The sequence below is a fragment of the Mollisia scopiformis genome (assembly GCF_001500285.1).
Source record: "Mollisia scopiformis unplaced genomic scaffold LY89scaffold_15, whole genome shotgun sequence".
Classification (NCBI taxonomy): Eukaryota; Fungi; Ascomycota; class Leotiomycetes; order Helotiales; family Mollisiaceae; genus Mollisia; species Mollisia scopiformis.
Genome location: NW_017263595.1, coordinates 929540 through 952567, shown reverse-complemented (window position 1 = coordinate 952567; position 23028 = coordinate 929540). Strand labels below are relative to the sequence as shown.

At 49.0% G+C, this 23028-nt stretch overlaps 6 protein-coding genes across 6 annotated transcripts; 3 read left to right on the top strand and 3 right to left on the bottom strand.

The window, feature by feature from the left end:
• Positions 1-62: 62 nt before the first annotated feature.
• On the top strand, positions 63-4745 carry LY89DRAFT_619376 (uncharacterized protein). The gene is made up of 6 exons (XM_018210867.1): positions 63-88; positions 146-2412; positions 2464-2642; positions 2713-3061; positions 3175-4037; positions 4096-4745. Exons 1-6 carry the CDS (start codon positions 77-79, stop codon positions 4686-4688), a joined length of 4263 nt encoding a protein of 1420 aa, XP_018069805.1. The 5' UTR covers positions 63-76; the 3' UTR covers positions 4689-4745.
• A 165-nt stretch (positions 4746-4910) lies between these two features.
• On the top strand, positions 4911-7478 carry LY89DRAFT_648735 (phosphatidylinositol-specific phospholipase). Its single transcript, XM_018212029.1, has 4 exons — positions 4911-5024; positions 5094-6311; positions 6367-7225; positions 7282-7478. Exons 2-3 carry the CDS (start codon positions 5148-5150, stop codon positions 7093-7095), a joined length of 1893 nt encoding a protein of 630 aa, XP_018069804.1. The 5' UTR covers positions 4911-5024; positions 5094-5147; the 3' UTR covers positions 7096-7225; positions 7282-7478.
• On the bottom strand, positions 7012-9508 carry LY89DRAFT_750798 (uncharacterized protein; the record flags this gene model as incomplete). The annotated part of the gene is made up of 2 exons (XM_018221214.1): positions 7012-9347; positions 9400-9508. 2 exons carry the CDS (start codon positions 9506-9508, stop codon positions 7378-7380), a joined length of 2079 nt encoding a protein of 692 aa, XP_018069803.1. The 3' UTR covers positions 7012-7377.
• Positions 9509-11952: 2444 nt separating this feature from the next.
• LY89DRAFT_112791 (fungal-specific transcription factor-like protein) lies at positions 11953-14012 on the bottom strand. Its single transcript, XM_018205086.1, has 3 exons — positions 13939-14012; positions 13075-13710; positions 11953-13029 (listed from the first exon to the last, which is right to left on the bottom strand). Exons 2-3 carry the CDS (start codon positions 13632-13634, stop codon positions 12036-12038), a joined length of 1554 nt encoding a protein of 517 aa, XP_018069802.1. The 5' UTR covers positions 13635-13710; positions 13939-14012; the 3' UTR covers positions 11953-12035.
• Positions 14013-16298: 2286 nt separating this feature from the next.
• Positions 16299-18388, top strand: LY89DRAFT_708262 (putative maltose permease; the record flags this gene model as incomplete). Its single annotated transcript, XM_018217674.1, has 8 exons — positions 16299-16508; positions 16560-16751; positions 16798-16968; positions 17068-17123; positions 17172-17347; positions 17484-17629; positions 17698-17883; positions 17954-18388. The coding sequence occupies 8 exons, from the start codon at positions 16299-16301 to the stop codon at positions 18386-18388; spliced, it is 1572 nt and encodes a 523-aa protein (XP_018069801.1).
• A 626-nt stretch (positions 18389-19014) lies between these two features.
• Positions 19015-22410, bottom strand: LY89DRAFT_670915 (uncharacterized protein; the record flags this gene model as incomplete). Its single annotated transcript, XM_018213197.1, has 1 exon — positions 19015-22410. One exon carries the CDS (start codon positions 22408-22410, stop codon positions 19015-19017), a length of 3396 nt encoding a protein of 1131 aa, XP_018069800.1.
• Positions 22411-23028: the final 618 nt, after the last annotated feature.

Here is a 23028-nt window from a genome sequence, read left to right as displayed (position 1 = left end):
CTGCCACCCTCTGGGAACTTTTTTAATGCTGGAATTTTGGAGGGGAACCTGAGTTCGGAAATGTCTGTATGAATTTATGATAATTATGGTGAGTAGTATTCCAGATTTATTTCAGGATTGTAGAAGGGCTAATGATTTTGTTCAGGCGTCGAAATCCCGTGCTGCGCAAGAAAAGCTTCAGGTGTTGGAGAAGGAAGCAGCACCATTCGAGGACCAGCTTGTTGAAGCTGCGAATTTCGTTGGCACGACTTTGGATGAGGTTCGCAGACTCTCAGAAGATGAATGCAACAAGGAAAAGTCGTCAGCAAAGGCCATATATCACGGTAGAGAGGAATGGCTGTTGAGATGGCTATTGAAGAAACTACAAGCACCGAAAAACGACGTCCCGAAACGAACATCTTCTTCCTGGTTTCTCTTATGCTACCTCATACGGAACATACCCTTGGTCAACGTGGCCCAGATACTAGTTGAAAGGAAGTTCACCTCGATCGTACAATTGGCACTTGAGGAAACCGACAAGAGAGATGTCAGTTCACAACCACCTGCTGCAGGCTCTGAATCCAGTTCGACTGAGCGAGGCTCGCCTGAGAAGAAGTCCAAGAAACGAAAGCGCGGGGGTGCAGTCGTCTCGAATTCCACTCTTATAGAGCAAGCAGATTTGTTAAGCCTGGTTGGAGCTATTTTCGCAGCAGTCAATTGTGTGGTCGAGTCTACCTCTGGGAAACTCGAACAAGGTCGAAGCTCAGCATTCGTGGCGGAGTACATGAAAACGGTGATCAGAACATCAGCCGAGCAATCTGCTACAATACTTGGACTATGGCTGTCACTCTGCTCAAAAGCTCTCTCTGGCGATGCTCTCGCCAGCAGCAGCATCCAGGATTGGCTCTCGCCCTTCATTGAAATCTGGGGTTGCCACATTGCAGAGGAAAATCAGCACCTTCAGTTCTCGTTGCATAATGCCAACCCTCTTTTATCACTGATTCGGACATTGAAAAGTGGTAAATATCCAGCTCTCAACTGGCTATCACGACTCGAGGCGCTAGTAGCACGAAACATTATTGTACCAGCCAAAACTGCATATTCAGAAGACAAGAATACTGAGATGTTAAGTTCCTTGACTCGAATCTCCGTCCTCCAAGACAGTGCTAATGCTGCTATCATTTTTGAGATTGCAATTCGTTCCGTTCAGGTACTTGGAGCAAGGAAGCGGAGACGACCACAAGATGATGCTTGGCTTGCAACAGTTTTCAATACTCTGAAAGCAGGCATTCCAAGTAGAGCTTCAAGTGCCAAATCAATTTCCGCAATGCTAAGATCTGCTATTGACTACAAAGTCAGTATTGATCTGGAAGTACTGCGAGAGATTACTTGGGAGTATGGCCTGCGGACAGGATCTGAGGATTGGGATCTTGTTGCAACCATTCTCAAGCTTGATGGAAATACTTTCCTAATACCAAGTGAGAAAGATCTATTAAAAGAGCTATTTGGGAGGATCACCAAATCGTCTAGCCAAGCGAGTTGGATAGAGTTCTCGAACTCTGTCGTCTCGCATGTGGTGGTCCCACTGATGAATGAGTTTGCCAAAGCACGGGATCTGTCTGGATTTATTAGACATTGGTATGCTCAGCTTGTGGCAACGTGGAGCTTGCAACAATCCAGTTCAACAACTACTTTCACCGCTTGGGAAGATGAAGCACTTCAAACGGAGCTTGGGAAGCTGTTCGAGTCATCATTGACGGTACAACAGATATCTCAGATCCTTGATTGGCTCGAGAATCAGATTAAGGAGTATCGCGACAGCCACGAAGAAGAAGATGCTACCGGAGGTTGTCTTGACGCTGCATGTGTCATCCTTGAAGCCATAGCAGGATCAATTTCTGGAGATGAATCCGTTGTCGATGCGGTCGGACTTCGCTTATTTCATATTCTTTTCGATAATGGTGCATCCAAAATGCTCTCCGCAAGATACAAATGGCGGTCTTGGAGAATCATTTCACGAACATTAACATGGCTTGAGCATTCGGACATAGATGAACTCTCCATGTTGTGGGAGAATGGGGCAGAACCATTCGATATTTTGCTTCAGATTGACACACGCATCCGCTCTATGCTGGGGTCTCCATTACATACTTATGAGAATCTCGAAATTCTCTCATATGCATGCACGGCTTGGGAGGCAGCGGAGGCAGAGAAAGCCGGCAGACTCAAGAAGCTTGCTGAACCGTTGCTTGCCGCCTTTCTACAGCATATTACAGAAACTTTCACTTCAAAGATGTCAAACATGTCTGATGGAAACCTTGATTTTGTGAATGGTACCTACCAGCCTGTGAGATACATGGCAACTACAGACGAGGATTGGACTTTGTGGTCATTTGCTCGGTGTTTGTTTGTAGAACATCCAAAAGTTCTCGAGTAAGTCAATGTCAATGTAACCAGCTAGAAAGGACTCAACTGATGGATTAGGTTTGGCTTGAGTATCTGTGGCAATGTTTTCCACGATCTGCTGCAACAGATCTTCTGGATAGCGTCTGCTGGGTACAATACAACCACGGATGCCGAGTCCATCGCCATGACTTTTCCCGGATTATGGGCAGCTGTGCTGGGACGAGACTCACCTGTCTTTGGTAACAAGAAGCTCACTAGTTAGTCTCCATTCCTTCACGCATCATTACAACCCACCCAAACGAACGTACCTGCTAATGTTCAATCCAGAGAGGATCGTCGATACTCTGTTAAACTCAACCACGAATTCTGACAATCCTTTGATCAATACGAGCACTAGTAACCATTTTACTACTCACTGCCTACATATGCTGAGACTCGATGATATTTCTAAGTCTCAAAAAGAACAGATCATGAATAGTTGGCCTACGCCAGAGTCAACGGCCCTTGATCTTCCTGTCCTCGCTTTGAAGGTCAAAATAATGCGTCATCCTGCCATTTATGATGACATGAAGTTCAAAGATCTTATCGAGCTTGCAGGGACCTTGGCGGTGGCAGATATTGCTGGGTGTCAAAGTCATCTGGCTTTGTTGAAAGAGCTTACTCGGCTAATATTTTTGTATGTTTCCCTATTCTATTTATTCAGATCTCGTCTTTTATTATCTTCACGATTTATTTCCCAGCTGGGATATCCTCATAAGCCAGGCGTACAAATGCTAACATATTCTCTAGTGCTGCTCTCGCAAATATGGATCAGAAACGTAATACCACTTACATAACAGAAGCATTCAAGGCAATCCAGAAAAAGGTCAGCAAAGCTAGTAAGAAGAAGCAACTCAATTACGCTTTGATCAGCATCATCGGAGTCGCATTAGTGGCATTTCGCGAGAAGGAGATGGCGCTCAATGATCACGATATCATCCTCCGAGATGATCTTGAAAGCATTACCGCAACTTTCAGGGAAGCCCTTTTGATCCAATTAAAGCAGCATCTAGAGACAGAGGTTCATCAAATATCGACGGAAATAGCTATGGTCAGTCTAATTGATGCTCTTGCAGCCCTTGGTGTTGACGCTTCAAAGTTGGCATCATTGGAAGACATGGGTGACCAATTCGAAGGTTTCGAGGACAACGAGTTGAACACTCGATCTCGTCTGCAAGCTTTTATAGCAATTTATGGTCGCGAAGATATCGAGCACATCGATCTTCGAGGCGATGCCACTACAATCGTGGGAAGAGAATCAATCGTCAAGCGTACACAGGGTGCGACAAAGGGAAGGAACAACGCACAGAAGCTGGAACTTCTCCAAGCAGTTATGGCCGGTGATGCTACACTGCTCGATGAACTTCTTTCAACTCGGCAAATCATCTCATCGATCGAAGACGTGCGAGGTCACAAAGAGGACAGCGAAAGCTTCACACTATCTGATGCATATACCATCCTTGCAGAGCAGTTAACAAAAGTGACCGAAATTCGGCAATTCTGCCTGATTAGTGAGACTTTAGAGCTGATGCTGAAAAGCAAGGGGCATTCGATGTCGCAGTATAACATTGATTGCACAGTTGGATGCATCACTACCTTTTGCTCTTCGCAAGGTAAGCGAATCCTTCCATTATAACCACTGTTTCTAAGCAAGACTAATGACTTTCGTAGCACCAGCTCTTCAGCCAATTCACGCAAGCACAATTTATACCCATCTCTGCCGCCTCCTACAAACCATCCTGATGCACCATCGTCTCAAGCTCCAAGGCCACACTCACCTTGCACAACAAGCAATGCAAGCTCTCCTCCGCTGCCTCTTCGTACCCACAACACCAGCTGGTACCTCTTCAGTTACCAACACCAAACCTAAGTTTGCCTCGAGGCCCTCTTGGCTCCAGCCACTCACTACAACCCATGCGCAGCACTTCACCAAGCTCCTCCTCCTAATCGCAGACCCACCTCTTTCCACCCTCTCTCAGGGGCGCACTAACCCTCTCATCTCACTCAAAGATAAAGCGAAGCGCATGTCTGCTCAATGGACAAAATACATCATGCAAGAATATATTTGGATGCAGCTGGATATGAATATGAGGATGGAAAGCGGTATTAGAGAAGCGCTGATGCAAGGTTGGTATGCAGTATTAGAGACAATGAATGAAAGTGGTAGAGACGCGATGAGAGGGGAGATGGATAGTGGTGGACGAGCGGTATTTAGGGGATTGTTTGACGATTGGAGAAGAGTTGGAGGGAGGAGGGAGGGGTAGGACGTGTGGTAGCTATTGAAGGAGACGAGACTTCAGCACCATACAATGAAATGCAACATCACTTGTAACCCTGTTTAGCTGAAAGTTTTCCCAATCAGGAAGACTTACCATTCGATTGACAGAGGCGGCTAGCGGCTGACGAAACCGACCCAGTTTTGGCTAGCGCGGGGTCAGATATAAAAGCTTGGCACGCCTCCTCATGCTGCCAACTTAACGACATCGCGAGCCAGTGTATTTTGTACATACCATTCACTTTCTCATTAACGGCTTAAGAACTTTCTGAGGCGATACACAACGTATTCTCGCACATCAAACGTCAATTTGAAGATCTCTAAGGTAATTTTATTCGCGCACACGTGATCTCCTTCTTTCGTTCCAGGTTCCTCTCATTGACTTTGCCTGCAGATTCCGTTGTATCCTTGCGAATAGTTGCCTTGGATTCAAGATCACCTTTACATCATGTCCTGGATCACCAGAGGACTCAATGACGACGGATTCGTCCAAGACACGCCAAACGGGCAAACTCCATCAGTTCCAGCACTCGCTACCCATCACGGCGAGCTCTGGTGCTTGTGGAGTGATCCTTCTGGTCTCCTCTTCTATGCCAGAGGAGACAACAATGTTTTCCAGCCTCGACTCCAGTTTCCAGACCAGGGAATCCCGGTGATTGCCGAACTTTCGGGTCAGCTGCACGCCATTATCGTCAGAGATAACGGAGAGATGGCACATTATGTCTTCAGTGACGTTGATCAGCTTTGGACGACGCCAGCAATCCTTGATCCGAGAGCAGGATTCATTGCCCATTCTACACCGGCATTTGTAGCTTTCCACAATAAGCTATTCCTCGTTTTCGTGCAAGACAATAATCTCTATTACTCAATCTGGGCTGTGAACCCACAAGACGAGACTACAACATGGACTCCGGTCCAAGACGTTAGCGGTATCAAACAAGTCAGCGGTATTCCAGCTCTTTTCGTCTTAGACGGTACACTCCACGTGCTTTGCAGCTCCAACGATGAATCACGAGAGATTCTTTGCTTTGCATATGATGTACCATCCAGTATCTGGAACTCGGCCTCGGACATAAGCGAAGGCCGTGCAGCAACTGGTGTCTCTGCGACTTCGTATGGAGACAGTGCCTTCCTCGCTTTCCAAGAGAATGGGCCTGATGATGAAAGTCACACTATTTACATTAGCGAGTACAAGGATGGGAAATGGGCACCTCAAGAAGCCGTTGCTGGTCAGACATCGACTTCTCCTCCTCAACTTGCTGTTCTGAATGGAAGAATCAATTGTATCTTCAATGCAAATGACGCAGCTATGGATCTTCGTTGGTATTCTCGGGCCTTATTGGATTTCTCGTTGAGTTCTTGGATGGGAGGTATTCCAGATGATACGTTGTTGTCCGATATCACTGTTCCAGGAACGCATGATACTTGTGCCATGAGCAACATCCCATTCGTCCGAACGCAGTATTTGAACGTGAAGCAACAGATGGAAGCTGGATTGAGGTTCTTGGATCTCAGATGCAGAGTCCACCCCGATGGACAGCTATACATGTATCATGGAGGGATCCCCATAAACTTCCCAAAATACCTAAAGTTCGACGATGTGATGCAAGAGGTACTCCCACCCCCTTTCCCAGCTCGCTTCGTGCACTTCCTAATAACCGAGATAGGTCTTCACATTCTTCCTAACCCACCACCCAACACCAACCGAGACAGTCCTAGTCTCCATAAACAACGACGACACCGCCCAAACCCCCGCCAACACCCCCTCAATCTTCTACCAAGCAGTAGCAACCCACATCGCCAACACGCCCCTCTACCCCGACGGCACATCCCGCTGGCTCACCTCCCCCACAACCAGCACCCTCGGCCTCGCCCGCGGCAAAGCCGTTCTCCTCCGACGCTACCAACCGGACCCTACCCTCTCCCCCTCCTCACAAATCGGCCTCGACCTCTCAGGCTGGCTAAACAACAACCCAGACTTCACGCTCCTGTCCCCGGCCGGCGTACAATTCACCCTGCAAGACCACTGGCAATACAGCGACATCCAACCTTTGGCCCAACTCATCGAATCGAAATTCTCCTACGTGTCTAACATGCTGTCCAAAGCCGCGTCTTCCTCGCCCGAGCACTGGTTTCTGAATTTCACGTCCGCGGTCGGGGATCCGGTCGAGAAGGGCGAGGTGGCGGAGAGTCATTGGATTGCCGTTGGGGCGCATAGTGGGTTCATTGGGAAGTTTGTGCAGGGGATGAATGTGACGACCAGACGGAGCTTTGATTGGGGTGCGGGGACGGAGAGGGAGGGTGGGAGGAAGAGGTACGGTGTCATTGCGATGGATTATCCTGAGTTGCCGAAGGACTCGGATTTGATTGCTTGGCTTATAGGTACAAATTTCTAGGGTTCTGGGATTGTCGAGAGTGTATCGTGCAAGGTCTTGCACATACCTGAGAAATAAGAGATGAGGTAGCAAGTTCTTCTGTGTCTGCCACTTATGTAAATTTCAGTCAAATGGTGTCAAGAACAGATAGGTATGTGCAGAGTAATCCAAGAGTACTTATGATGAAACTTAAAACTAACGGTACAGCTTAATCACCAAAAACAATAATGAGCTACCCAACTACACTTCGACAATGGTGACCGAGTCCTGCCAATGCAAGAGCACACATCCAAAAACCGTTCTTCACATCGCGGCTTTTTCCTCTTCATCATCTCTGAACACACGAACCCTCTCAACAAAGTCAAACTCATGGTCATTTCTGCATGGTTTTAGATTCGCTATGTCCGGGGCACTTGCTTCAAAGCTGCCATCTCCAATCCGAGAATCGTGATGTTTTGCAAGTGCAAAGATGAAAGCTAGAGCAGCATCGGTGGCCCCTGCGAGTGTCACCCATTTCTCCGGAGCAATATCAGGATCTCTATCCCATTGCCCGCCATCGCTAGTAAATCGAGATATGACGATTTTCCGCCGTGGGGCAGGGTTTATCGGCTGCCTGAGCCAGAAAGCTACAGCTTTCAATAATGCTAAGAAAGAACGACGGCTGGGCACGCTGCGTTGGATTATCTGGACAGAAGATGGTATGTGCAGCAGCATATTATCTGGAAATCCATACTCAGCATAGCTGTGGGACCGTTTCTCGATTTCATCACACTCGTAAAGAAGCGCCGCTTTCATCAGTGGTGATATGTAGCCTTCTACGCACTCGCCACATGTGCAGCCATACGTGAGACGGTGATACTGTATATCAGTTCTGGGGAGCTTTTTAATACCCTTGAAAGCAATAATACAATCCACTTCTTCGAACAAGTATCCAACAAATTGGCAATTTCCGTTTTGGTCCTTTCTATTTCGGATGCCCTCAAGATTAGCTTTCAAGACTTCGAAAGGGGTACCTCCACCTTTGTTGCGAGCGGAAGTCAAATTTTGTGCTTGGTTATAATTTTCCAATAGCCACCTTATACATCGAAGGTTCAAGGAGCGGGCGGCGATATGAAGCAGGTTATCTCCAAGCTGATTTGCGACAGACTCACGGTTGATGAGATCTTTGTAAAACTCTAGGTACTGTCTTTCCGTGGATATAGCTGTAAGGTAATGGAAAATGAAATCTTGTTCCATTTGTCTCTTTCGTTCCGGTGACAGCAGCCAGGCCCAAAGGCTATGTTTGTCTTTCTCGCGGGAGTGTTCGTCCATTCTTGGATGAGCAAGTCCGTCGCAATCACTTTCCATAGGCATCCTACGTGACGCATGATTAGGATCGAAACTTAGCCCGAAGCACCGAGAAACCCCGATGCGTCGGAACCCAAGTGATCGCCAAAAAGCTTCAACTAACTCTCTCAGTCCCAATCCTATCTCGTATTGTTCTTGTCGAGACTTCCCTCTCAAGTCTTCGTAATCGATTTGATGAGAGACAGGTACAAAGAGCACGTTAAGATCTGTGATTTGCCGAAATCTTCTAGGTACCATGGTCAGAGATTTTTGGTCGTAAAATCGATTCTGGTCCTGGAAAGCTCCCTTCCCTTCCCAGGACGTCACTGCATGTGCCAGGTCGATGATCTTATGAACGATTGCGCGTTCTAGTCCCGTCCCGCGGAATTCTCTGGCTGTGACCCTGAGGCGCTCAATAAACAAAAGAGGCCCGCGATTCAGTTCGATTTTACCCCATGCTCCTGTACCTCGCTGTATAGGATCCTTGTAGTAACACTTTCGGAATTTTCCATCTCCGTCAAAGATATCGGGACCTAGTATCGAAAATTGATCTGAGTATTCGATTCTCTCCCAGAATTTACCAACCTTGCTAATATCAATAGCATACCGATTGATGTAGTACGCCAGACAGTGGCCAATGGAGTTGTCATCGTGGATGTATTCGACAACGATTTTGTGAAGCCAGGCATTTCTTTTCTCCACGCTCACTTTTAGATCCCACTGGATTCCCAAGTCGCTCGTACTTATGGCTGCAGAGCTGCGGCTTTCCAAGTCTTCTCTCGAGAGATCTGGTGTAGCTACTTCGTGGCCACGGTCCGTCGTTTCAGTATCTTTAATCAGTTCAGCATTGCTACGCGTATTATCCTCGTCGTCCGCTTCTGATTCTCCAATGCCCTCGTTACCGGTAACGACGTTGGAGGCATGGCCAGGTGAGGTCATCTGCGTTGCTGGTTCCAGTTGATTATCACACCATTGAAATCATTCGGGGCTTCGACTTACGTGCATTCAAACTCATGCTCTCCCCATCCAAATTCCACTCCAACAGTGGAAGTACGGAGAGGTTAAAGTCATAATCATTGGTTTCATGCAGCTGCGACATCTCCGACATAGCCTATGATCTTGTCACCTTAAGTAGTGATATTTGGAATCGATGATGTTCAGAGAAGGACTTGACCGGCCTTCGATCCCGGAATTGATTCAGAGAGTGTAAGAAAGGAAGGAACTCCCACACTAGAGAAAGCACGACAGAAAAGGAAACGACAACCTGACTCTATACTCTTCTGCGTATATTGTAATCTTTTACCCTCATTTCGAAGCTTCTGATCCGAGATTTCTGTCGACTCGGCTCTGCCTGCAGCTCACACCTTTTCCTCCTCTAGTGTTCGTAGTACCAAAGCTCGGGGTACATGGAACAGCGAGACGGCTTGCTAGCAAGTAAACGACGTTCTTATTCCGAAGACCTCATATCTGAGCTCTGAGTCTCATATGATTCGTTCAAGCTTCCGGCACTTTCTACAAGAGCTCAACGCAGACATTTCGGAGGAACGAGGATCCTAAGAGAACTAACTTAGGCAAGTACTCCTGCACGTATCGCTTGACATAGCATCGATTTCTCGTAAGACAATCAGTCTCCTCCTCTCTTTGTTTCAAGATTGCATATTTTAAGGGCCTTGTCACTGGTCCTCTCAACCGCCAGAACCGCCTTCGGGCCCCGCGCACCCATACCTTGTTCTCAGTTGCACATTTTGGTCCTCTTCATACATAATCTCTGCATACTCAGGTAAAATCGTCGAGGAAGTAGGGAATATAAAGGGGTGTGACCAAGCCTGTTATTGGAAGGAAAAATATCTTTTCTTGGGGGGCCGGAATTGGTGGCTGTTGATCCGAGGAGGGGGTGCTGCAGAAGATTGCGATGGATGATGTTAGTGATCATTCGGTGGCGGTGGATGAGTGGAGTGGAGGGTGTTTGCGCCGCTGGTGAGGGCGGGTGTTTGGGATATGAGGGGAGTGGGTGAGGGAGATGGTTTGGAATGCATTCGAATATTGTTTGTTGTTGTTTCGTTTTGCTTTCAGTGTTAGTTTTGTACTATAGTTAAATTATTTTGGAATATAGGTTCAACAGCCTAGATATCCGAAGTGAAGAGCAAAATAGTTGTAGTTGACCTTCATACAATGAAAGTGCTGGATGTTAAGCGAGACTGAAAAGGGGTTGCAATGACTGCAGGCGATTGACAAATCTGCGATGTGCAACATGACCCAAATAGAGCAGGCCCAATGTCCGTTGTTACAGTGAGTGTGTAAGAAGAGCCATCGCTGACTTAAGAAATTGTAAAATGCGAAGAAAATGTAGAACATTAGATCGACGTGCAACAAAACTGAAGAGAGTATAATGTCCATGCTCAAAAGGGACATTGTGTTGGGTATATGTCCTCGTAGTTGCTCCCTACTTGGAAAGCCATTATAGTGTCGTAAAGATGTGAAACAATCCATCGACGTGCAACAAAAAGAGGCCCCATTAACATCACCTGCGGCTCTCAGCCTCCTCTAAATTACACCAGATGAATTCAGGAGATCCCTAGTCGTTGAGATCCGGTCGATCACAGAAGCTCTTTTCACAAATCATGGATCTCTTCGCAACGCGTCGACTTATCGAAAACCTCTCGGAATTTCCTTGAAGGTTATGGAGTGCACACTGGGACAAACGTAGCCACCATTCCCTTCAAGCTTCGCTGAATATTTTTCTCCCAATCATCCTGTATATATCGGTGGGATCGTAAGTGGAAATAGCGGTTCCTGACTTAGGAAAGCAGCAAAGTACTAACAAAGAGTGGAACATTAAATCAAAATACAACAGAACGCAACGAAAGCGCAGCATCCGAAAATCAAAAATAACTATAAATTCAGCCCTCCCGAAGGACTCTTCGAACTCTACAAACTACAGATCCAAAGATGTTTGCGCCACGGTTCCTGAGCGCTTTGACATGCCAATTGCATGTCTGTCAAGTACTCAAACATTTGTTAAGGAGGAAGTAAGGTAAGCAAGAGGGGCGCGCTGGGAGTAAGAATCCCCTGCATAGCGCTCAATGCGCAATTCCCGCTCGATGTCTGTCTTGCACGGAGCATACGCTCCCAGAACTGAATGACCTCCAGAACCATGTCTTAACGATGATGAGGAGCGTAAGCGAGAAAGGGGCGCTGGGAGCAAGAATCCCGCGAATCGCGCAAAATGCGCAAATCGCGCTGATTGTGCGATGCGCGCGAAACGCGCTGAATGTGAACCCGGACTTCAGCTCCGCTAAGTGTCTAATGTAAATTGGAGATATGAATCTCTTTAAAGCCATCATTGATTCGTGCAAATGAATGAGAAATTCTTAAGTGATATTCTACTCGGAAGGAGAGAGCGAAATACGTATTAAAAGGAGATGATTCGGAGAAGAGGCGTCAAGAAGCAGAAACAAATAGCGAATAAAAACAGAGTCATCATAACTATATAAGCATCATTCCCGCCTAAGATGAATGAAGAGAAGCATTCGTGACTTAAGCAATCCTTTCCGAATCCTATATGCCAAGGTATCGATCCATCCTACCCTTCGCCTGAAATGCCAAATCACTCCTCATCATGATAATACCCCGCCCTATTCCATCTTCATCCAAACGCCATCCATCCCATCCCCAACCAACAAACTCCCAGACCCATCATCACTAACACTAACTGTATCCGGAATCCAAATCGCATTCGCCGCTCCCGTCCCTGGAAGAGAAGCATTATTCGCGCCCCAATCCTGGTTCTGAACCTCTACATCATCATTAACCTTATAACTCCCATCCTCGGCAACCTCCCCCACAATACTACCCCTCCACTGTCTTCCCTGCGTTACAGGCGGTTGCAACAGCCCAACTCCCTCCAACCCGGCCCCAGGCAATAGATCCGCATGCCCATGAAGCTCCGGCATCAAATGATCCGAAAACCTCCTAAACTCCGGCTTCTCGGCCGCCTTCGCTAGCAGCAGATTCGCATACTGCCGCTGACTATTCGGCGTCTGACTCAGCGTCTTAACAAAAACCTCAAACGGGTCCTGGACGACCCCATACGCGCCCTCGCTATTCATCGTCGGCCCGCAGAACTGCATGACATCCAGCATTGTGTTGCCGATCTCGAAGATCTTCTCGAAGATGCCCATGCCGTGGACCTCGATGCTGGTCGTGGGCAGGGAGGAGATGACGTTGAGGAGCGAGTGCGCGATCTGGAGCGGGTAGCGGAAGGTCATGGATTCGTCGGCGGCGTTGGAGGAGAGGAGGCCTTGGCGCATGGAGGATTGCCAGATTATGAGACGGAGCCATTGTTGGGTTACGAGGATGTCGGCTTTTTGGATGTCGGTGAGGGGGACGTTGGTTGCGTGCGAGGGGCGGGAGAGTTGTTGTTGGAGCGCGGTGTAGGTTAGTGTTGAGGCGGGGACGGACGCGGACTCGTTCCAGGAATCGACGAAGGAGGAGTCGAGGAGGTGGTAGGAGTTTACGAGATGCATGAAGCCGGAGTGGATTTCTGGACTTTCGTACTCGTGGAGGGTAGAGGGGAAAGCGGGGGTCTTTTGAAGGGTGAGAGGTTTGTGGCGGAGTATAGCGAATGACCTGCAACTTGTGAGATACGAGACGATGGAGGAATAATGCCCATACCTCTCAGTGACATATAAAATCCAGAATGTACGTCGACGACAGAGTGCTTCAGCAGGAGATAACCCAGTATAACTGTTCTCGTCATGAAACCCCAAGTCCTGGCCCATCGTCAAAGCCTCCCGTAGGTAATACCATGATTTGCGATTCTGATTAAGTTCGAAGAAAGCTGTTGATACAAAGTACGAGGAAATAACAGCAGATAATGATTTGTCCTCAACGAAATCATAATGTTGGCGGACAGAAATACATTCGTCGAGGAAGAAACGGCCAGCTGCTTCCCATGATGGAGGACCCGGAGCCAGAATGCTCTTTCCAGACATATGTGTCGATGTCAAAGCACAGAGAGAGTAGAGAAGATTCTTCTCATACATCTCGAGAGGTCGATTAAGGGATGCTCTCAGAGTTGGGAAGTGAACGAGGGGCATAATGGGGTATATATGCTCTAAGAAAAGGTCGAGACATGTTGGAATTAGGTGTAAATAGGAAACACTAGTTGGTCTGAATTGATCTGATGTGAAGATGCTTGCGGATTCTTCGGTTTGGTGGGAAATATCTGACATTATGGGATGCCATCTTTGCTGATCGGTTGTAGGAGATGTCGATGCAGCAGCGCTGTCCGAAATCCATTGATCAATTCTGTAGAATCAAGTAAGCACCATGTTACAAAGTACAGCAAACAAAATGGAATAGAAGAATTAGAAATCGAGCAAATCGTCGGAGCACGTGCCTGGCACATGACCAAAAACTCTTCTTCGCAGTGGCGAATTCTTTCGTTAAGGTGTAGACTCGAACTTCAAGCATGAAGAATTGAACAAGATCCATATATGAGTAACAGAAGCTTGAAGAAGAAGAGAAGCAACATACGATGGCGGCCCCGAACTTTGGCTGGCCGTTCCTGAACCATTTGACTTGGGTAAGTTTGGTGGTTGAACTCCATCACCCTCCTGAGCCCGTAACTCATTAATGACTCTCCCACTGCCCCTTTTGGGACCTCTCCGCTTAGGCACATGCTCCCTCTTGCATGTCAATGAAGCATTGCTACATTGATTGCATGGATATTCTCCGTCGCAACGGATTCCTTTTGGCTGGTCAGTGCTCAAGCTCTGTTCCGAGTATGCCCCTCCAGCTCCAGCGACGATAAGAGCGTGTTGGGCGAATGGCAGGCTTTGCAGAAAGAAGACTTACGACGTCTTCGACAGTGATCACAGACCGTGCGACGGGTTGCTGTTGATCTGGTTGGTTCTGGAGACATCCCATCTCACCTCCAGGCTCGTATCGTCACCGGATTATCATGGAAAGAGTGAAACTGGACACTGTCCGGAACGATGGATTGAGCGAGAGATATGGCGAGGAAAGAGAGAGGGAGAGCGGCTCGAGAAGCTGACAAGCGACAAGCGCATGTGAAGTGTGGAGTGTGAAGTGTGAAGTGTGTGCTGCTTAAATGCGGGGGACGACGTTGGTGGAAAGGCGGGGAATGTTACAGGCTAGGTAGCTTTGAGTTTAGGGGGCAATCTAGGGCAGCTGAGGCCAACGAGACCCCTATCAGTTGACCTCGACCCAGTGGTGTTTTAACTATCAAACATCAGCCCGCCTTGCTTGGTGTTCACTCACCATCCTATCGACGGGGCCTGTCTCGAGTCCTCCCCGCATATCTCTCCCGCCAGCATATGCACCTCCTTCGACAAAAGTCGATTTCTCGTCAGCCACCCAGTCAGCGGCGCTCCATTGCAGATTGGAAAATCGTTTCGGCCTGACGAGGTCAGTACGAAGTACTAACGATTAGGATAACCAGAGTATTAATGCAGGAACCGTCTCAATTGTACCTGTACCTAGGTATATATTGTACTCATCGACTTAACTGCGGAGACGACATCCGCTTGGCTAGTCGCCGAGAAAGATAGACGACCTGCCCGTTTCGGTGAGGATGTATTGTCGAGTTCCTTCAGAGGTACAAGGTGGTACGAGATAGACAGCTGCGGTGCACCATGTTGGAGTTTTGTGGAACGCCATCGTGCGCGCGAAGACATCTAGGTAGGTCGGCTTTCCCGATGCAACTATCACGAGTCTACAAGTACACAAGAACTCGCTGCGGGGAAAGCGTGCACAACCATGGTACTGGGACGTGGGGCTGACTCGTTGTGCAGCCAACATTATAGCAACTTTTTTCCACCAGATGTGCTCCGCTCCGCTCCTTACATCACGAGCTAGGCTTCTAATTGCAAGCTGCTTTGATCCAAAATGTCAAAATTGATTGATGTACGTGGAGTTGGCCGATCAAGATCCGGTGAAGGTGGGCTACCAACACTCATGGTTCTTCAAAGCTCAACTGAAAATGACTGATCGTACTTCAGATCCTCTTAATTTCCGGAGGCTGAGACTTGAGGCGTGGAGTCTCGTGGTGAGAGGATGGGTCTCACGGGATCACCTCCGAATGAGTCGATGAGTGCATGATATTCATACTACAAGCTTCTGGTATGGCTTCTGGAGGACATCAGACAACGGTAACAATGAGTACCTAGGTAGGATACCTTTCAAAACCAAGCTTTCCTGATCTTGGACGTCGTACGGCGTGAGAAGTTAAGATGAACGCGTACCAAAAGCAACGAACAACCGGAGAAGACCAACTTTGGCTTGAGATACATTCTTTGTAAGTGTAACAAACACTTCTTCTTTCCGAAGATTAGCGCGTTGGCCACCAGAGCGCATGATAACTTCCAAAGTGATGGGAACAGGCAAGTTGCCGTCTCATCGTCGTACTTGTGTTACCAAAGGTCGAACGAGATTGCAGATAGAACTACCAACGTATTTTTCGTACCTGCTGTTCTCCAGAATCACACAAGAAAGAGACGCTCCTGCTTGTTTGGTGCTAGCAGAGCTTCTGTACCTCTTTTCAGTATAGCTTCAACTTCAGCTTTCATTTCGAGCTCACCGTTCATCTCACTTTCATCATAAAGTCAATATCCATCCAAACCCATTGATCATCTCAACGTTAACTTCCATCCCAAATCACCTTCTCAACTCTTTACAAAACCACCAACTTTGCACATACACCACCACAATACACCAGCATGGCGAGCAACACGTCCTCCGCCGACGATCCTATCACCTCGCCCAATACTCTCCCCCAAGAACAAGCCTACATCCGCGAAAAGATGTCCGAGCCCAACGCAGACATCCCCGCCCTCCTCAATGACGCCAAAGATGCCACACACGTCGAAAAGAACATGTCAATCTGGCAAGCCTTCAGAACCTACCCCAAGGCCGTCATGTTCAGCATCATTCTTTCTACCGCTATAGTCATGGAAGGCTATGATGTTGTTCTGCTCGCCAATCTTTATGCTTTTCCCAGTTTCAATAAGAAGTATGGTGTGGCTACTGGAAATCCTCTTAACCCATATCAGGTCCCAGCTCCGTGGCAGGCAGGTCTTAGTAATGTAAGTCTACGATCATGAGTGTTGTCTGGGTGAAGCTAATGAGAAGTAAAGGGCGCAAATGTAGGCGAGATTCTGGGACTTTTCGTTAATGGTATTGTCAGTGAACGATACGGATATCGGAAGACTATGATTGTCTCTCTGGTTGCGGTCATTGCATTCATTTTCATCCCCTTCTTTGCGCAGAACTTAATTGACCTTCAAGTCGGAGAGATTCTTTGCGGTATTCCTTGGGGAGTGTTCCAGGTAAGGAGGCGTTTTTAGATCAAAGCACTTACTGATTCTTGTCCAGACATTGACAACGGCCTATGCGTCAGAAGTTTGCCCGACGCAGCTTCGAGCTTACCTTACTACTTATGTCAATTTGTGCTGGGTTATGGGACAATTGATTGGATCTGGAGTTCTGAGATCTTTGGTTCAGAGAAGTGATCAATGGAGTTACCGAATCCCTTTTGCGATCCAGGTGAGCTCCTACATTTCTACACTCAAATCCAAATCCCAACGTTCCTTCCATGTCAATCCGTTTCTAGACCTAGTTGAAAAGTTCTGACAAACATAACAGTGGCTCTGGCCAATTCCAATTATCATTGGAGTACTCTTCGCTCCCGAATCTCCATGGTAAGCTCGCCACATCAACCAATCTGATTTGCAAACTCATAGTAGCAGGTGGCTAGTCCGTCGCGGCAGAGTCGAAGATGCAAAGAAAGCCCTCAGACGCCTCACTTCCTCCAAGAACGCAGACGAATCTTTCAATGTCGACGATACGATAGCTATGATGGTTACAACCAACGAGCTTGAGAAGTCTTTGGCATCTGGTGTCGGTTATCTTGACTGCTTCAAGGGTCAGTATCTTCAACCTTATTCTTTTCACATTGAGACTGGTTGACTTTCTAATCGTTCAATGTCTCAACCCTTATTTAAACATTCTATGCCCACAATGCACAAAAATTCATACTAACTCCACACTTCAAACACCAGGCATCGACCTCCGCCGCACCGAAATTGTCTGCGTCACCTGGTCCATCCAAAACCTCTGCGGCAGCGCCTTCATGGGCTACTCAACCTACTTCTACGAACAAGCCGGCCTCCCCATCGTCGACTCGTTCGACATGTCCATGGCCCAAGTCCCTCTCCCTCTCCCTCTCCTCCCTCTTCCCCACCTTCTCCAACTGACTAACACCCCTCACCATAGTACGCCATCGGATTCATCGGCACCATCGGCAGCTGGTTCCTGATGTCCCACGCCGGCCGCCGAACCCTCTACGTGAACGGTCTCGCGCTACTAACCATGCTCCTCTTACTCATCGGCCTGGTCTCCATCTCCAAATCCAAGAACTCCGCTTGGGGCATCGGCTCCTTGCTTCTAATCTACACATTCGTCTACGACATCGCAAGTCTCCCCTCCCCTCCCCTCCATTCCCACTAATTTTCCTCCTCCCACCATCCAGACAATCGGACCCGTCTGCTACAGCCTCGTCTCCGAACTACCCTCCACGCGCCTAAAAACCAAAACCATCGTCCTCGCCCGCAACATCTACAACGTCGTCGGCATCATCAACGGCATCATCGTGCCCTACATGCTCAACCCCACGGCCTGGAACTGGAAGGGCAAAGCGGGCTTCTTCTGGGCCGGCATGTGCGGTCTCTGCTGGGTGTGGACGTATTTCCGGCTGCCGGAGCCGAAGGGCCGGACGTATGGCGAGATGGACGTTTTGTTTGAGAAGGGGGTGAGTGCTAGGAAGTTTAGCGGGACGGATGTCAGTCCGTGGTCTCATGGTAATGGTCAGGGTGGAGAGAGGGGGAGTGAGGCGAAGGGGAAGGAGAAGGAGGAGGAGGAGGTGGAGATGGAGAATGGTAAGGCGGAGATGGTTGAGAAGCTTTGATTTCTCGTCTTGGGTTGGAGATGATGCGGGATGGGGGGATGGGGGATGGGATTAGGTCGTGCGCAGGTAGGATAGGTAGCTCTCCACTCTTCGGAATTGGATTAACTGGCTACCTAGCTAAAAGGGGGGGGTTCGGTTGTTATGTGTACACGGGCTGGGACTGGAATCGGGAAAGGGGGGCTCGGGAACGGGAGCAGGCAAGGGGATCGGGAAAGGAAACTAGGAAAAGGAATCGGGATCGGGAAAACGCAACTGGGAAACGGAAATTCATGGGCATCAGCGCAGAAACAGGACATAGGCAACAAGGATGTCAAGGAACTGCACTTCACATATGGCTAAGGACACAAATGAATACTCATCTCATCTGATTTATCCCCTTCCTTCCATCCATTCCATCATTAGTTCGTCGTATCCATCCATCCATCTATACGCCCTCCAGCTGAGTAAGTCGGTACTAATACACACCCGCAATGCCACGCTATGCCATGCCATGCCGCCAGAAAATATGATATATACAAAAAAAGGGGGGGAAACGCTCATGCCAACGCCTAGAATGCTGTCTTTATATATAGATAAATCGGTATTAGATCCTCCTCACCTTCACCCTACTCAGGGCAGGCACACGCTCACTGCATAACACTCTGCCTCCACCGCTCCACCATATCAATCTGCCCCTGTTTCAACGGCTGCACGCCCTGCCCCATCTGCAGCATACTCATTCCCATCCCCATATTCATATTCATATTCATCCCCTGCACCATCGGCATCCCCGGCATATAACTCATCTGCAACGGCAACGGGCTCGGCATTGCGCCGAGATTATAACTCGAGTTCTGCGCCGCGAGGTTCATGTTCGACGCGTAGGGGTTCTGGAACGTGTTGAAGCCGTGAAAGGCGCCCAGGCTCGGTTGCGGGAATGTATATTGTTGCTGCTGTGGGATTTGAGAGGGTGGGATAATGCCGCCTTTGCCGTCGTTGTACATCCCTGCTTTGAAACCCCCGGACGATTGCCGGTTCGGGGGGTGGGATTTGATGAATTCCGCCGCGGCGGTAGGCGGGAAATCGAGCATGGTCGAGGCGCGCTGGGAGGATTTCTTCTCGTGGAGGCCGAGGAGGCCTCCGACTGGTTTTTGGTAGTTTACTACGCGCTCGGCGCCGGCTGCTGGGTGCGCTTGCAGGATATCGGCCATGCTGCGGCGTTTGTTGTGGGTGCTGGGGACTTCTTCTGCGTATGGGGGAGGGGGACCTTGGGTTCCTACTTCTTTGGCGCGGGCTTCGCGTTCGGCTTGCAGTCGTTTGCGGCGTTGGCCCAGGGTTTCTTCTTCTTCTGGGGCGGGGGAGGTGGAGGGTTCTTTTCCTTTGCCTTTTTCTTTGGGGTCAAGGAGGTCGCCCCCGAATTGGGACATTAGTTCTGAGGTGAAGTCTCCGCTGACCGGTCGTGCGGAGGGTAGGCCTGTAGTTGTTCCTCCTTGTTCTTTCAGGCGGCGAACTCGTTGCGCTAAAGTCTCGCCTTCTTCTTCTTCAGGGATGAAGGGTCCAGAGAGGTTCATCATTGTGGACGCACGAGGTGCTGCTGGTGGACGACCTTGTAGGCGATCTTTTCTCCGGCTGAGAGGTTCGTTGTCTTCCATATCACGGCGTTCCATCAAGCCCAGAGGTCTATTTGCGTCCCGAAGTTGGGCAGATTTCTTAGCATATAGCATTGCCAGAGGAACGTCCTCATCGTCTCCATCCTCGTCATCCTGATCAGCCATATTAGGATCTTCCCAAGCCAGTATTGTCCTCTTCTTCTTTCTACTTTTCTGCTGAACTTGTGCAACTGCATCCATTTCAAGAAGTGTAGAGTGTATACCAGTAGGGAACTGCTTCGTGAGATGCTGTGTCCGCTGTTTCTGCTGCTGTTTTCGGAGTTGGAGCTCTGCGAGAAGAGTGGTAGGAGCACCATGATAGACATCGTCGTCGAGCTGGCCTTCATCCTCCTCCTCTTCCTCTTCCTCGACAGCCTTGACAGCAAAATCGTCTCCATTCTCAAGTTCCTCATCACCATCCTCCTCAATTGGTGATCTGACAGTAGCCTCTATCACGCCCGACATCGTTGATCTCCGCTTGTCTGTATCCAGCAAATCACTGCTGCTAGCTCGTCTACCGCGTAGGAGAAGGTTGAAAGAACTCGTTCGTTTCTTGTGTTGCTCTGGCTCAAGCAATTGCGTGGTGCTTCGGCTATTTCGATTGTGTGTCCTCTCTTTGCCATACACTTCTGCACCCAATGCTCCAGCAAACGCGTGATCTGTAAATGCACTAACCGGCGCATGTGCTGACGCGTCGAGGATACTATCCAAGGTGGCTACGGCAGACTGCTCCTTCAACTCCACAACTTGCGTTGCTGCAGGCAAATCAAAGAAGGTGCTGGCTCGTAAATGTGCGGGCATATGTGAAAGATCTTGCGTAAGCCGTCGTCCTCCCATGCTGGCTCTTTGATGTTGTGGTATATATTCTTGCTGCTGAGACTCATCATCTTCTGGCATCTCTCCATCTTCTTCGTTCTCTAGCACATCTGGTAGCCAGATAGCAGATTGTCGAGCAGCTGCTGGGATATTGCTCATGACTTGTGACCTTCTCTTATTCCTTGCCATTGATGATGGTGCTTTCGACAGCTTTTGAGGCAAGTTGAGCATCATGGGAACAGGTGCTGGGTAATATACCATTTCCTGGCCAGTTCGTGGATCGGCGTACGATTGTGGTCTGCCTCCAGACAGTACTCGACCGCCTGATGGCCTCCTTTGGTGGTTATCATTCTTCGGAGAATCGCCCATTTCCCTCGACATGTCCACAGTATCCATCTGCTCTTCGGGTGACGGACCCGAGTGTATGCCATCGAAATCTGCGAACATCTTCTGTGCCTGGTCAAAGGTGCTAATTGAAGCAGATGTTGCTGGCCTATCCTCCTCCTCACTCTTCTTCTCATCACTCCCTCTCGGTGTCTCGTTCATCTCTGGACTTTCGAGTAGATCTGCAATTGGTTTAGTCATGGTCGCTGCGTCTTCGTCCTGTTCAGCAATGGATACAGATCGCGAGAGAACTGGAGAAGGGGGCGCTATTGATGACATCGAGTGCATATTGACAAAGGAGTCCAGAGGCCTCCCTTCTAACTCGGGCTCAGGACGAGACCCGTACCGAGAACTTTTGGAGGCAGAACGCCCCCGACCACCTGCGGCAGCGGTGAACGAACCTTTGGGGGACATCATAAAGCCGGCTGGGGCGAAACCGCCTGACCGTGCTGCCGAGTTGACTTCCACTATTGACGAGGCGTTTGAAACTTGTCTTGAAATGGCAGACATGCCCTGCGAGGACAGTAATGACGAGCGGCGACTGTCTGAGCGTTTCTGTTCTTCGTGTAACTCCCTGATGGCATCGTCCATCGAAGATGTCATGCTCAATTGCTCTGCCGTCTTTTCCAAGTGTAAAATATTTCCCGTGTAAGCCCCCTGAAGGACCTGAAGGTCCGGTGTTGGATGTCGCAGGGCAATGCTTCGTCCTGATGCCGTCCTGGGAATCGGCTGAGAAGGGATTCGAGGTGAGATTGTTGTTGACTGCTGGTGAGCGGCTGTGGCTGGGCTGCGGCGTCTTCGTGCTCGAGGAATGTGCAATGCCACCACAGAAGATTCGCTTGGTGGTGATCGACCGGTTCCTGGCGGTTTCTCCGTTGACAGCGCCGGGGAGCTTCTGGCGTCGGCCGCAAAGTCTTCACTCTCTACCATATCATAGCTTGCGTCCGTTCTCGTGCTTCTAGAGGCTATCGATTGCACGAGATAATTGAGACCGAGAGCATTCGTATGGGGATAAGAGGGTTCATTGCTCGTATTGGGATCGTCCAAAAATAGCGACGCTGAGAGGGGTGGCGTAAAAACAGGAGAAGCGAGCGTGTGTTGTTGTGGATTGGGCGAAGGCGAATCATCGTGGTCGCCATCGTCCTCATCGTGGTCGTGATCGTGATCATGCTGTTGAAGCGCGTTGTAACCCATCGTGGGCACACAACGAGAGGAGGGAGGAAACAGAAAACGGGTGTAAACAAAAAAAAGAGAGAGCGAGGGAAGAATTGTTGGTGGTGGTTGGTGTGACGGCAATAAGTATGTGTTTGATGGCACAGCGGGCACTAGGTTTGGAGTTAAATGCGTTTCGTCTCCCCAAGCAAAGTGGCAAGTGAGTGGAGAGAGACTGATAATAGAAATAGTTATTGGCTCGACCCCAAGATTTTCCACTTCCATTTCCATCTCCCCCATGGATGGTCACGATAGATATCAGAGATTAAGCAACCACCACCACCACCAGATGGATGAACCCTGACTGAGAGTGTCGTGCGCCCAAAAACGGACCCTGAGGTACCTTCATGTACCTCCTACCAATCAACACAGCGAATGCGGCGGTATCAATAGCTTCAAATCTCTCGCGGAAGAATAGCCCCCTGCAATGAAAAGTCAATTGCAGTGCCGAAGTTGGCAACGCCTATCTGCTGCTCGCTCGATTCGGGCTGGTGCCATGCGAGCAATTGTCTTGTCTGGACACCGCCTGTCACTGGCGAAGTGGATGATGACCGTTGGAGGCGCAGGCTTTTTGATAAGAGCAGAGCAGAGCAGAGGGGT

Coding starts and splice junctions, on each gene's coding strand:
- LY89DRAFT_112791 (XM_018205086.1), bottom strand. CDS start 13,634: ATGTCAGATATTTCCCACCAAACCGAAGAATCCGCAAGCATCTTCACA. Junction 13,030..13,074: donor ATTTTATATGTCACTGAGAG/GTATGGGCATTA, acceptor CACAAGTTGCAG/GTCATTCGCTATACTCCGCC.
- LY89DRAFT_648735 (XM_018212029.1), top strand. CDS start 5,148: ATGTCCTGGATCACCAGAGGACTCAATGACGACGGATTCGTCCAAGAC. Junction 6,312..6,366: donor TCGACGATGTGATGCAAGAG/GTACTCCCACCC, acceptor TAACCGAGATAG/GTCTTCACATTCTTCCTAAC.
- LY89DRAFT_619376 (XM_018210867.1), top strand. Junction 2,643..2,712: donor TGGTAACAAGAAGCTCACTA/GTTAGTCTCCAT, acceptor TGTTCAATCCAG/AGAGGATCGTCGATACTCTG. Junction 3,062..3,174: donor CTTACTCGGCTAATATTTTT/GTATGTTTCCCT, acceptor CATATTCTCTAG/TGCTGCTCTCGCAAATATGG.